Source organism: Heliangelus exortis, chromosome 10 (assembly GCF_036169615.1).
Source record: "Heliangelus exortis chromosome 10, bHelExo1.hap1, whole genome shotgun sequence".
Taxonomy (NCBI): domain Eukaryota; kingdom Metazoa; phylum Chordata; class Aves; order Apodiformes; family Trochilidae; genus Heliangelus; species Heliangelus exortis.
This window is the reverse complement of record NC_092431.1, coordinates 1,474,264-1,488,412: the sequence shown is the minus strand read 5'-3', so window position 1 is coordinate 1,488,412 and position 14,149 is coordinate 1,474,264. Positions and strand designations below refer to the sequence as shown.

The 14,149-nt window shown below is 45.6% G+C and overlaps 1 protein-coding gene across 8 annotated transcripts in view; it reads right to left on the bottom strand.

The window, feature by feature from the left end:
- Positions 1-5,395: 5,395 nt before the first annotated feature.
- Positions 5,396-14,149, bottom strand: part of ALMS1 (ALMS1 centrosome and basal body associated protein) — a 47,188-nt gene continuing 38,434 nt past the window's right edge. For 5 of the 8 annotated variants that reach the window (XM_071753137.1, XM_071753142.1, XM_071753138.1 and 2 more), the window contains 7 exons: positions 13,038-13,161; positions 11,506-11,760; positions 10,171-10,409; positions 9,074-9,257; positions 8,095-8,158; positions 6,887-6,986; positions 5,396-5,898 (listed from right to left, as the gene is read on the bottom strand). In XM_071753137.1, the coding sequence (XP_071609238.1) occupies positions 5,854-5,898; positions 6,887-6,986; positions 8,095-8,158; positions 9,074-9,257; positions 10,171-10,409; positions 11,506-11,760; positions 13,038-13,161 (1,011 nt within the window). In that variant the 3' untranslated portion in view covers positions 5,396-5,853. Of the gene's footprint in view, positions 5,899-6,886; positions 6,987-8,094; positions 8,159-9,073; positions 9,258-10,170; positions 10,410-11,505; positions 11,761-13,037; positions 13,162-14,149 lie in introns of those variants that run through there. The other 3 variants (XM_071753139.1, XM_071753145.1, XM_071753144.1) reach the window with 3 other exon arrangements.

The window sequence follows — 14,149 nt, the reverse complement described above, 5'->3', positions numbered from 1 at the left end:
GAGTGCCACATCCAGGCTCTTTTGAAATATCTCCAGGGATGGAGAATCCACCCCTTCCCTGGGCAGCCCATTCCAATGGCTGAGCACCCTCTCCATAAAGAAATCCTTTCCTAATATCCAACCTAAACCTCCCCTGGCAGAGCTTCAGCTCTGCCAGGGGAGGTTTAGGTTGGATATTAGGAAAAAATTCTTTAGTCTGTGCCCTCTTGTCCCACTGATATCAGCCCAACCCCCCCTGGCTCCAACCTCCTTTCAGGGAGTTGGAGAGAGTGATGAGGTCTCCCCTGAGCCTCCTCTTCTCCAGCCTCAACACCCCCAGCTCCCTCAGCCCTTCCTCACAGGACTTGTGCTGGATCCCTTCCCAGCCTCCTTGCTCTTCTCTGGACCTGCTCCAGCACCTCAAGCTCCTTCCTGAGCTGAGGGGCCCAGAACTGGACACAGGACTCAAGCTGTGGCCTCCCCAGGGCTGAGCACAGGGGCAGAATCCCTTCCCTGGACCTGCTGGCCACGCTGTTCCTGAGCCAGCCCAGGATGCCATTGGCCTTCTTGGCCACCTGGGCACACTGCTGCCTCCTCTTCAGCTTCCTGGCAATCCCTGTGGACATCTGGACAGTGCTGACAACTCTCCCCCAGCTCAGCACCCCCTTCTAGGACCTCTCAGCCTCAGACTCAGGAATTTTCCAGCCCCTCTCCCCCAAAATCTTTTGCCCTTTCCAGGTCAAGCTCTGCAGAGCAGCAGGAAGGGCCCCGTGGAGTTTAGGGATGACCTGGTAAAGCTGAGCAGGGGTGGGGAGGTCCCATCACATCCCTGAGAGGACAATTGCTACCCAAAAAATAAAAATTAAAATTAAAATATTACATTAATTCAAAATAATAAATGTGTGCAAGCGTGGTGAGAAGCAGAGAACCCTTTCTGGGGAGGTTTAGACCTCAGTGTTGGAAGAAACTTCTTCCCCAAAAGGGTCGTCAGGCCCTGGCACAGTTTTTCCAGGACAGGGGTGGGATCCCCATCCCTGGAGAGGTTTCCAGCTCTGGTGCTGATGGGTCAGTGGTGGCCTGGGCAGTGCTGAGTTCCTGGTTGGACTTGTTGGTCAGAAAGGGCTTTTCCAACCCAAATGGTTGACACTTGGATGAGGAGAACATCTGGAACTGAGCAGCAGGGATCTGAGAGGGCTCCCAACCCCCAGGAAAACATCCAAGCAAGGTCCAGAGGGAGCAGGAGGCTCTGCAGAGCTGCCAGTGGCTTTCCAAGAAAGGGCAGTTGGGTGGCCAGGAGTGCCAGGGAAAATCCTGGAGAGCTGACAGGCTCCAGCCTTCCCCCGGCAGCCCATCAATCCCAGCACAGCTCCACCAGTCCTCCCCATTTCCTGACATTTTTCCCCAATTCCTCCACGGGCAGGACAAATGACTGAGAGCAGGGCAGGCTCAGGGTTTTTTTTTGGGGGGGGTCGATGAAGGTCAAAACCTTTCAGCTTCCCCCCAGCCCACGGAACCTTCTCCATTGGCCTTGGAGAAGGATGTGGCCCTACAAGGGGTTGGTGGTTTTCCAGAGCAGCTCACAAAAGGCCTTTTTGTGTGGGGAACCAGGCAGCCATCCTCCTCCCCCCCTTTTTTTTTTTCTCTCCATCACTTGATACCTCTGCTGCCAGAAGGCAAGAGGAGCTGGGGCATCCACCACCCTCTGGAGCTGGGGCATGCAGCCTGGCAGCTGGGTCCCAGCTGGGGGATTTCTGCCTCCTGACCTCAGCCAAGAGCAGCACGTGGGAAGCAGGGGCTGGAGGAATCACAGGCATGGGATTCAGGAGCAGGGGGGTGTTTTTGGGGCTGTTTGCAGGGTGTTATTCCATCATCATGATGGAGGTGGGAAGCAGCACAAGCACAGGAGGTGAGCTCAGGACCCACGATTAGGGGGGTTCCACCAAACATCAGCATTTTTTTTTTTTCTTAGCCTGTTCTGGGTTCTCCTGCAAAGGATTTGGACAGTTAATGGAACACTTCAAAGCCCTCCATAAAAACCTGAAAAGACAAAAAAAAGCCAAAAAACCCCCCCAATATCTCCCTAGACCCCATTTCACCTCATCTGCCATGACTCTTCTGCACACAACGCCACAGGAACTCAGCTCTGAGTGCCCAGGGGTTCAGCTGGCATCCTTCCTGCTCCGGATCCAAGCTGTGAGTCTCAGATTCCCAAAACCTCCTCACCCCTCTCCAGGGCTGGCTCCTCAGCAGATGACTCAGGAGGTCTGGCAGAGCAGCTCACCTCCAGCAGGGTGATTCACAGGATGTACCAAATGGAGTTTGGGTGGAGGAGCCAACACAGCTTTGGGGAAATGAGCCGGAGCCTTTTTTATTTTTGCCCCACAGAGTTTGAAGCAGCTCCTGATGAAGGCAGAAAGAGCTGCAGCATGTGGGTAAATGAGTAAAATTAGATTAAAAGAGAAAAAAAAGCCACCTCCCCTACTCAAGACCTCTTACAACTGTCCTCATCATCGTGGAATTTGAGTGCCTTCCAGAAGTGTATTCATCAGCATGGCTCTCATTTGTCATGCAGAGGTCATTCACCCTCCCTGAGGGTCTGATTTGGCCTGGAGGATTTGGGTTATATCTGCTGATGTAGGGAGAAAAATATGAAATAAAAGTTTGGACTTTCAAACCTTGCTCGTGTGAAAGCTTCGTGGCTTTCCCATCTGCAGCTGAACTCCTTCCCCAGGCCCGTGACTCCAGCTCCTGCTTTCTGCTGCTCACTTGGGGTGCTCCCACACCACTGACACATTTCCCACTGACAAAATCCCTCAGGAGGATCCTAAATCCTTTTGGAGGATCCTCCACAAGTCAACCACTCCGGACCAGGCCACGTCCAGCCAGATACAGAGTGACAGGACTCTCTTTTTGGGGGAAGCTGCCCTGAAGTTGGACATCCCAGATCCCAGCATCTCTTTTCCATCATCCTCACAGCTGCTTTCCATGGAGATGTTTCCAGGTAGCAGCCAGGAGAGGATGTGCCCCAGACAACATCCACTCAAGCCCCATCACTGCCTGATGTGGCAAGACCTCAACTTGAGAATGGTTCTCCCCAGGAAGGATTCCCAGGAACATCCATCAGGAACCAGAACTTGGCCTAAAAGGTCCCACTGGGATGGAATTCACAGCCCCAAAGGTGGGAATGGTGGTGAAAGAGGAGACAGAAGGTGGTCCCAAAGGGGAAACAAGCCCCTTAAAATAAGGAGTCTTTTATTTTCATGTTGGGTGGTTTTTTACACCTCTTTTTCTCTGCCTCACCCACTCATCTATCAAGCTCCTCACCTCAAGTTCATTTTGGAGACAGCACATCCACAAGCAAAGCCAGAGAGCAACCATCCTGTCTGCTTGGTGATGAACAAGGTAGAAATGAACACAGAGCACTAGAGCAGAGCTGCTTTCTCCTTCTGGAGACACCCCAAGAGATGAGGGTGCTGCCCTCCCCGTTTTGGTGACAGCAGCTGGGACAAGGCGAAACTTTTGGTGAGACTCAAACATGGATCTGGCACCTCCACAACAGTCCTGGTGGGTGGGCATGGCAAATGCTGATCAGAGTATTTCTGATTAGCTAAGAACTAACCCTGCTCTCGAAGGGTTAAAAAGGAAAAAAAAATAAAAAAAGTTCTGCCTTCTTGAAATTTGCAGAGCTTACCCTAAAAGTCTTTGTGTAGCAGTGGATTAAGAAGATAACTCAACTCTGGAACCCAGACAAGACAAGCACAATTTCCTGAGTTTTTGGAAAGCACTTTTGTGTGTTGGAATCAAATGACTCCCAATGTCAACAGCCTCCTGCCACCAAACTATAAACACTGGATGCTTTGGATCCAGCAGGAGCTTTATCTGACCTGGTGACAAGGAGGCAAGGCAGCAGAGTGGCTGGGAGTCAACTCACACCCCTCCTGAGGAACTCCAGGGAAGGATGGATGAGAATGGTGCTGGAGCAGTGCTGAGGAGAAGACCTGAGTCCTTTAAACCTGAGACCTCATCTTCAGAGGGTCTGAGAAGTTGCAGCTCCTCCTGATTTCACCTGCAGGTGTTCAGCCCTCTGGGGAGAAGAGCTGAACAGTCTCATAGTGTTCCTCTGCACAACTTTTCTCCCCCCTGTGTGCAAAGGGGATGTTTTGTTTGTTGTATTTCTGAGAGCAAACTCTTTGTGGAGCTCCAGGCCAGCACAAACCACCCAAGCACAGCCCTCAGATCACAAGTCCTGATACCTTAACGTGTGCCCAAACAGATTTTTAACAGAAGCAAACACTTCCCCCTTCGCAAAGGAAAAAAAGCCACAATATTTTTACCAAGTGATGAATCACGTGCTAAAGCTCTCAAGCTGCAACTCCCAACAGAATGACAGCAGCTGTTCCATTGCTTTGGGAATTAATCAACATTTTTAAGCCAGGTAAAACATTACAAATTGCAGCAGCTTTTCCTTTTGAAAGGTTTTACAGCATGCTGTTCTCTGCTTTGGTGAGGATGGACACTTGGATCTGGGCTGCCTTCACCTTTCTTACCTGGATTTCAGGAGGTTCCTCAGCAGGAGGGTGCTGAGACTCTGGAACAGACTGACCAGCCACCTGGAGGTGTTCAAGGCCAGGTTGGGGCTTGGAGCATAGAAGCACTATGTCAAATTTTTGTTTAGTGTATTTTAGGGTAGTTCCACTGACTTCCAAGGGAATCACTATTTCCCACCACTGAAGAGCTGATTCATTCCATCCCAACAGGAACTCCAGGGATAACGAGCAGAGCTTGGTGGCTCAGCAACCAGGTCTGTGAAACCCCTTTTTGTGAACACAAAGTCAGAATATAACAAAGTCAGAATGTGAGCTGTGCCTCACCCTCCCCAAGCTGGGTATACCCTCAGCAGCTGCTCCTTGAACTGCATTTCCATGAACATCTTCAGATGTCACAGGAAAATCAGAAACCGCTTTTCGCATCCGCCTCGTTTCTCTCAGATCTCTTTTCCTGTTTATACACCCTGTGAACTCTATCCTGACCAAAAAAAAAAAAATGAAGCTGAGACACCATCACCAAGGAGCCCAATCTTTATATTCCACCTTTTGCCACCATCATGCTGCTGCAGTGCACAACCAAGTGTCTTGCAAGCACCTAATGAAGTGGATTTCAGTGAACACCGCGCATTCTGTGACTCTCCCAGGCAAAGCTTAGAAGCCCCTAACATCAAAAAAAAAAAATTACTGATTAAAGGCAGTGAGAGGTCAGTGAAGTCACAACTCCTCCACTCTTTCAGGTGCCAAGAACACCCAGTTTAAACAGCTTTACAGTTACCTTGTGAGTTCTTCAGTCCTGCATGGAGTAAGAGGTGGTTACGGGCAGGTTTAAGATGTTGCCCAGACAGAAAGCAGAAAACAGCTCATGAGTGTTGCAGTTCCTACAAACTGGTGTGATGTTATTTATTGAAGGGTTTTTTTGCAGTACAAAACATGATAGGCTTTCCACATTGGGATAGGAAGTTAAAAAAATAACAGCTCGTTGTTAAAAACGCTTTAAAATAAATAAATCCCATGGCTATTCCCATCAGGGAGTTATAAATACAGTAGGAGCCAAGCACTCCCAAAATATGTCTCCTCTGGTAGTGGTGTTGTGCTCCTATAAAAAAATAAAAAAACAAAAACCCCAGCCATTTATTTAAAAAGCTGTCACTCACATCAAATCCTTCATTCTTAAATCCAGCAAAAATTGCATTAGTACAAAAAGGACCCAATTGAATGCCACAAAACACACACTGCACACCACTATTTACTGCATTCTCCTTTTCCACATCACAACCTCACTGAGGCTCCAAGGTCACCAAGATGCCTTCATTTGAGTTGATCTCCATCAGTTCCAAGGCACCTTCCTCCCTAAGACATGGTTGGTGATTTTCTGAAAGATAAAAAGGGAGAGAAAGCTAAAAATTAAAAAAAAAAAAAAAAACAACCCAAACATCTAAAAATTTAAAAATCTAAACCATGAAGTATGAAGATTTTTTTAACAAGTTTTCTGACCAGAATATCAAAGGGTAATATAACACTAAAAAATGGCAATTGACACCTTGCAAGCCTCATCTTCTGAATACAAACTCCTGGGGTCATGTGCTCCTGACCTGAATCTGGGTGTGGAATCAGTCCCCAGTACTTCACAAAGCTTCAGAAAGGTACAAAACACCTCAAACCAAAAAAACCCTGAGGAGTCCTTCCAGCTCACAAGCCCTTTTTGCAACTAGATGCTATCTCCCCTCTTTGCTCCACTTCCAGGAAGGGACTACAAAGCAAAATCAAATTATAAAAAAAAAAAAACCAAAAAACCCCACTCTGTTGCTAACAGGGGTGGGGGAAATGTAGGCAAGGAGATGAAAAAACAAACAAAAAATAGTGAAAGGCAGGAAGGGAAGAGTAATTCAGTTTCACACCTCTAGAAGCTTTCTCCTTTGAGGCAGTGACACCTTGTGGCTCTTGTCTTGCAGAGGCTCTGCAGAACACAGCCCATCCAGATGGGAGCTGCATCCATCTACAGCAAAAGTACAGGAGAGCACCAGCAGCAGCCTTCAGCTCTGAGCCTGTCCATGAGGAACCTTTAAATATCCTCCATCTTCTGCTCTCAGGACTGCACAAGACCTTTTTTGTATGTTTTAATCATGACCATGCTTCCTTCTCTGTGGTTTTTTTTTTTTTTCCATACACCCCAGGTAGGTGCTGGAAGGATTTCAGGTTTTGCTAAGCTTGATTAAATGCTCCCATAACCTAACCACTAGAAGTTGGCAAAGTAATACCACAAGGTTAACTTTCAGCAAATGTTACTATCATGCTTGTGACCTCAAGAAAAACAATAAATTGAAACTCTTCCAGCACAAATGCTTGCCCAGAACACCCACCATTTTGTAGAGCTGTGCTTTCAGGCGGTAGGAGTTGTATTCCATTTTTCTCTTCTCTTCCTCTCTCTTCTTCTGCACCTCTGGCAGCTGCTCATAGATCCTGAAGTGTAAATACAAAATAGTCAAAAATAGTAACTTGGAAGGAAGGAGCTTATGGCTATTAAAAAAAAAAAAAAATCCTCCATTTTCACATCTGTTGAAAAGCTCCTGGCCAACCACATCACAGAAACGTCTGCTTGAGGGTTTACCAGTGTCACACAGGGAAAATGTGGGATACATGGGGGTTGTGATCCCTGAAATTCCCTGAATACTGAATATACTGAAATACTGAATACTGAAAACTGAATACTTTGCAGTTACAAGCAGCCCCTCCTAAAAGCAGTATTTGTAACATTAAAATGATGTGATTACCCAGCTGCTAAAGGCAGAGCTTCAGTATCTTCAGCACAGAACAAGCCCCTTGCTTTCAGGAGATGCTGATTCTGAGTACCCTGGTTATCCATCCACAACCCAATTTAAGCTATTTAGGGGTCTTTTTGTTTTGTCTGAACTCTAAGTAACTTGCAGTACTGGATATACTTTTCTATAGCTTTACAATCTATCAGGGACAGCTCTGAGTCTCTTAATTTAAAGTATTTATGCTGTTTCAACTGGTACTCTTCCAAACCACCTCCTCTTGACCTTGCTACCAATCCAGCTGCAGTCTGGTTTTTATTCTGCCTTCACACACTCTCTCTCCAAATGTTTCATACACTGCTAGTGTGCCATGCACAATCTACATGAACTGAGTCCAAAAATAAAGCAAAATTTATCATTAGGTGGTCTTCTCCAAGGATAAAACCTTCTGCTTTCCTCTGAGGGTAGTTCTTTCTTACAAAAAGCTGCTTTCATTTGGTGAAACACCCTCCTGCAGCAGTTATCTGGTTTGGTAATGTTTAAAATTACACAGATGCTGCTCAGGTGGCCCACACCCTGCATTTCCTCTCCTTTTGGGATCTGGTACTTGCAGTTTGCTGTTGTACTTCAAGGCTTAGTTACAGAAATTGTTCATATGCTCTTGTTTCTCAGATTTCCTAACAGGTGCTTTCTTCCTCTGATAAGATACCTACACCTTGCACTGGAATAGCTGAGTTAGCCCCACATAGTCAGACACTATTAACCCATCTTTCCAACCTTATTTCCCTGAGACAGAATTTTCTCAACCTTACCTTTTTGATCTCTGAACCATTTCACTCCTTGGGATTGTCCTTCTCTTCTCTGTGATCAGAAAACCTACATGGAACACGTTGGGATAAGAGAATGGTGAACAAATGTGCTTCTCACAACAAATACTGCTGCAACAGCATCACCCCCTCATAAATTATGGGTTCTTAGAGACAATAATGTTAAATTATTGTCATGCTTTTCTTGGAAACACCTCCCCCACTTGAGTATGATGTGGAAATTCCACATGGATTGCCAGGAAGCTGAAGAGGAGCCAGCAGTGTGCCCAGGTGGCCAAGAAGGCCAATGGCATCCTGGGCTGGCTCAGGAACAGCGTGGCCAGCAGGTCCAGGGAAGGGATTCTGCCCCTGTGCTCAGCCCTGGGGAGGCCACAGCTTGAGTCCTGTGTCCAGTTCTGGGCCCCTCAGCTCAGGAAGGAGATTGAGGTGCTGGAGCAGGTCCAGAGAAGAGCAAGGAGGCTGGGAAGGGATCCAGCACAAGTCCTGTGAGGAAGGGCTGAGGGAGCTGGGGGTGTTGAGGCTGGAGAAGAGGAGGCTCAGGGGAGACCTCATCACTCTCTCCAACTCCCTGAAAGGAGGTTGGAGCCAGGGGGGGTTGAGCTGATATCAGTGGGACAAGAGGGCACGGACTAAAGAATTTTTTCCTAATATCCAACCTAAACCTCCCCTGGCAGAGCTTCAGCTCTGCCAGGGGAGGTTTAGGTTGGATATTAGGAAAGGATTTCTTTCTGGAGAGGGTGATCAGCCATTGGAATGGGCTGCCCAGGGAAGGGGTGGATTCTCCATCCCTGGAGATATTTCAAAAGAGCCTGGATGTGGCACTCAGTGCCATGGGCTGGGAACTGCAGTGGGAGTGGAGCAAGGGTTGGACTTGATGAGCTCTGAGGTCCCTTCCAACCCAGCCCATTCTAGGATTCTATGAATTCACTCTTGTAGGGTATAAAGAGCAAAACCATGAAGGTACCTCTGTCAGACAGCATGTGGCTTGCATTCCTGTAGCCTTTTCTCTTCTCCAGAGGATTAAACAGCTCCTCTCGTTCAGCCTGGAGCTCACTCTGGAGCCTCCTCTCCTCCATCACAAGCTTCAGGTGCTTCACACGCTCCCCAGAGCGGGAGATGAAGTCAGGGCGATGCACAGCAAGAGCCTCCTGGGATGGGGGGACACAAAACAAGGGCTGGAGGGGTCAGATTTCTCCCTAAAACTTGGAGAATGAAAAAAAAAAACAAACAAACCCAACCCAGCCAAGCAGTATTTGGTGTAACATACATGTTGTATCTTTAATGCTGAGGAAATCTGCAGGCCTTGTTTAACAACTCTTCAGAAATAAGCAGAACACTAAATGAACAGGGAAAGGGGGAAAAAAAAGCTAAAATAATCAGCAAAAGGAACATAACTTCTCAAAAAATATAGCAAAGCTCACCAAGTTGAGCCCATAGAGGATTCTGTAGCCTTACAGACTCTCTTGTATAAACCAGTGGCCACATCAGCACTAGCAATTCATTTTGGGTCAGAAGTGGAATTTTAAAAGCCATCTCCTGACACCTCTGTTTGCCACCCTTCAGTTTCCAGCAGTCCCAGAGAAGCTGAGCAGATGCAACTGAACTCAAAGAGATGTCTCAAGTGCACCTAAATTAGCACTTTCCAATTTAGGTGTCACTTGCTGTGGATGACCTTTTCCAACAGTATTGCTGTAAGCTACCCCTGCATTTTTCCACAGGTACTGGGGGTATTTTTCCACACCTGAGGTGTGCACCATACATGCAGGTGTATGTATACACACACCCTCTGAATTAAAGCCCATTTTCATCAGATTTGTGTAGATCACAGAATTATTTCTGCATGGAAGCAAGTATGAGTTGACTTTAACAGGACAGACAAATGTGTTGGTTTCCTCAGCTGTTATTTTTATTTTTTAATTTTTTTTTTTAAGCGGGAGCAGCCTGGAACATGCTGACTCCTACTGATAATAAAGAGGGAATTGAAAAGAAAAGGAACAAAATGTGTTCCCACAAGATTCAGCATTGCTCCTGAAATCCCACTGAGACCCCAGCAGCCTTTACCTGCAGTGTGAGCTTCCCAAGTGGTCGTGAGGACCTTTCCTCAGCAGCTCTGCCTGGAAGTCCTGGCTGAGCCCTGTTCCTCTCCTGCTGCTCTTCCCAGTTCTTCTCTCGGAGAGGCTCTCTCCAAGGCTTTGTGCTGGGCAAGGGTTCAAACCAAGAGGGACCAGGAAAGGGATTGGAATGGTTTTCCTTCCTAGATTCAGATTTCAAATCTTCTGCTTGGACAAACCATGAAATTCCTGTTAAAACAAAACAAAACAAACAACACAGAGGAGAATGAAGACTTGCAGGCAATCCACGTGCCTGCTTTCCATCCCCATCTGGGCTCTTCACACCCAAGGCTGTAGCTAAATGCAACCAGTGACATAACACAGCAATAAATACTTCAGTTCAGTTATGCTGGGACTTCACAGCAGACACCTCTGGCAATTTCAAAATAATTCCTTCCTTTTCTGCCAAAAAATTGTCAGAAAACCAGCAAATCTTTAATCAAACGAGGTAAATGGTTTAGTTTGCAAGTTTCTCTCTCTATAGAGGGAATATTTATTTATAAGCAATTATACTTTTTAAGGAGTCTCTGTGCTGTTCCAAGCCCTCTGTTGTTTTTTTTCTTAATAGGTGTTTTTGAAGACCAGATGCTGTACATCTTTCTAAATGTTAAATATGTACAAGAATTCAATTACTCACAGCTTCCATACATAATGGGATTTGAATACATCAGCTACTACTCTGAAGGGATACTATAAATTTTCTAAATTAAACCAGTAGGAGAGAGAATGATTTTTCCCTACAAAAACAATGATGAGTAGGGAAAACATCCCTAAACATTTAACCAGACTAATGGGAAGTTAAAAACCAGAAAAAAGTCAGGAGGCTACACCATCAGCCTAAAAATGTATCTCAAGATAAAAGATGATGAGTCTCCTCTTCCCTCAAGTACACCCAAAAAGCCACTTGTTCTTTGAAGCATCAGTGAAAGAAGCAGTAAGTATGGTGACCAATTACTCTGAGCTTAAGAGAGCCTTTTATGCCTTCAAATTCAAAATGAAGCATCTACATGATTCCCCTCTCATTCATCTTTCTTTGCCTTATTCATTGTTTTCTCTTTGCTGGCCAGGCTGCCTCTAACAGCTTGGATGCAAATGCCATCCTAGCAGAGCTCACTTGACACAGTGTTTTTGTTCAAAATTCATTGATTAAAAACAGAATTAAGGACTGACTGTACCAGTGACAGATTTCTGTGTGTCCTAGCTAAATCCCCCTCACAGATTTTGCTGCTTGCTGTTGAGAGGTGCAGCTTTTCTGGTCTGAGGAGCAAGTGCCATTTGGACTGACCTCGTGGTAAATGCAGCCTGCTCCTTTTCGCCCTTTTCTCCACAAAAAAATTGCCTGGCTGTCCTTTCTGCTTTTCCTTGCTTCCTGCTGCCTGGTGATCTGTGACCACACCATCTGACCCTCCAAAAATACCATCAACACAACACCAGGGTTCCTGGGGCCCTTGATTTGGCTGGCAAGGGCTTGGGGTAGGAAAAGTCACACCAACATCCCGAGTGTTTTTCTTTGTTGCGCTGCTCACGATCTCCAGGTGTCCTGAAAAGAAACAAACATTTCATTCCAGGGCAGGTGGGGGCACTTTTACACCAAAACCTGGGAGATTTCTCCTGCAGGGGGTAAAACCTCAGTTTTTCCTTTGAAGCTGAAGGATCCCCTTCTTTATCCTGCTTTCCAAAGGGAAAATCTTTGATATTCCCACTTCAAAACGGGTTTACAGGGACTCAGGATTGTTACTGTTTGATCACCTGAGGCAATAAATTGGAGTAAATCAAGCACCCCAAGCAAAAAAAAAAAACATCAAATAAATATAAATAAATAAATATAGGGGGTAGAAATTTAACCTGACCCAACTATGCCCCTTGCTGGGGGTTCTGAGTTGACTCTCTGAAGAGTCAACTAGAAATCTGCTGCTGGAAAAGACCCTGGCAGGTCTGCAGAGAGCTTTTTATTTATTTTTATTTTATATTTATTTTTATTTTGGATAATGCAACTGCAGGATAACTGGAGCTGTTCAGTCACCTCCTGTGTCCCACCCAAAGCTATGTTTTAGCTACAGAAGATTGGTTTGCCAACAGCACTACAAATATTTACCAGAAACATAAAGTGGAAGGTGTCAACTAACATGCAAAAAGTCACAACATGAGCTAAAAAAGAAGCCATGGAAATACTTTTTTGATTCAATCCACTCACGCACACACACAGAGGAAAAAAAATGCAGTAATGAATAAATAATTGATAGGTTTGGTGAATAAAACAAAACCAGTAGTCAAGCTGATGATGGGTGGTAAATGAAAGCAATGAAAAGCCACCAGAAGAAGCCAAATGCAGAACTGCACCAGTCCAGGAGCAGGTTCTGTTTGAAATAGAATAAAACATCCAAAATATTACTAAGTATAGGAAACACCTTAATTGCCTTCTGAAATTCCATATGCTACAAAGTACCTTCTGTGAGTAGCAGATGTCTTGTGGAGAAAACATATAGGAAAAAAAAGTTACTTCACCTTTACTATTGAAATGGGTCAGAAGCTTAGGTTAAGAAACTTAAAAGTGAGAAAAATGGCTACTCATGAAGACCAAAAAAAAAAAAAAAAAGGAAATCAGCTGGCTCTTTATTTATTTGGGATTTTTTTTTGGCTCATTTTAATTAGACCATGACATCTCCCTAAAAAAGCATCCAAAGTGGATGTGAAGAATGCTGTGTGCACATACCCATCACCAGAAAGATTCAACAGACTTTGGGGAACAGTTGCCCCAGAGATGAGAGGCAGAAGCAGAACACAGAAGAGCCAAAGCTTGGAAAGGGCAGAACTCACCTGCCTGGATCCCCTTGCTGAGCATCCGTGCCCGTCGCTTGTGGGTCAGGGCAGGGCTGGGCCCCCAGGAGCTGCTGCTGCTGCTGCTTGAGGAACTGGAATCCAAAGAAAAGGAGGTTGCCTCCTGGAAAAGAGAGAAGAGAAATCCCTGAAATGCTGACAAATGAACAGAAGGCAGGTTTGAAACAGAAAAAAAAAAACATTTGTCCTGAGTTTGAGACAACGTGACCTCTCAGGACAGACTTACAAACCCTTTGCTGTGACAAGATCATTTCATCATTTCTGTGTTTTTATGAAAAGACTGAAAAGTGTGAAGTATTTCTGCTTTGGAGAGACAAGAGAACAAGCATCTAAGCTGCATCCTATCCTCCTGGCCAGAAAAATGAACGTGTAGCTTTGGAAATTCAGAGTTCTGTACCATGGCTATGGAAGAGCAAAGCCCTTTCAAAACCCTCACCTCGTAATCATCATTACACAGAGTTCTCCAGGAGCAAATTAAACTGAATTAAACTGAAAAAACCTCCCAAGAAATAAAAGGCAGGTGGCAAGAGCCTGGCTTAGGCAAAGCACTGGTTTCCCATCTTCACCATTCCCCCAGACAGATGTTCCAGCTGCAGGGATGGGAGCAGCACAGCTTCCTCCCAAGAAATCCCATTTTTATGACAGGCTCTAACTTTACAGCCATTGAAAAAAGGAAAATCCTCTGGAAGTGCAAGGCATCTTGTCCACAAGCATTTTGGTTACATAAAATACACAACAGGTTAGTGCTTCATTAGCAGCAATTAACTGCCAGTGCTTCCCCAGGCTTCAAACCCAGCAGTGCAGCACAGAGCAATTTCTGCAACTCCACTGAAATTCAGCTTTAATTATGACACTGATTTTTTTTCCTTTTCCTTGCTCACAGCAATTAGTACCCTATTAGTACCTCCTGACCTCAACCACGATGGAAATGAGAGGCTTCTTGAGGAGCTTTTTATTGAACCTCTGCTATCACCCCTTCAACACAAACTGTACTTTCATTTCAACAGAAAAGGAGCCAATTTTTTTATTTTTTCCCTCCCATGCACAGTGCCAAGAAGTGGGGTTTAGCTGCACAAAGCTCTTCCAGCTCC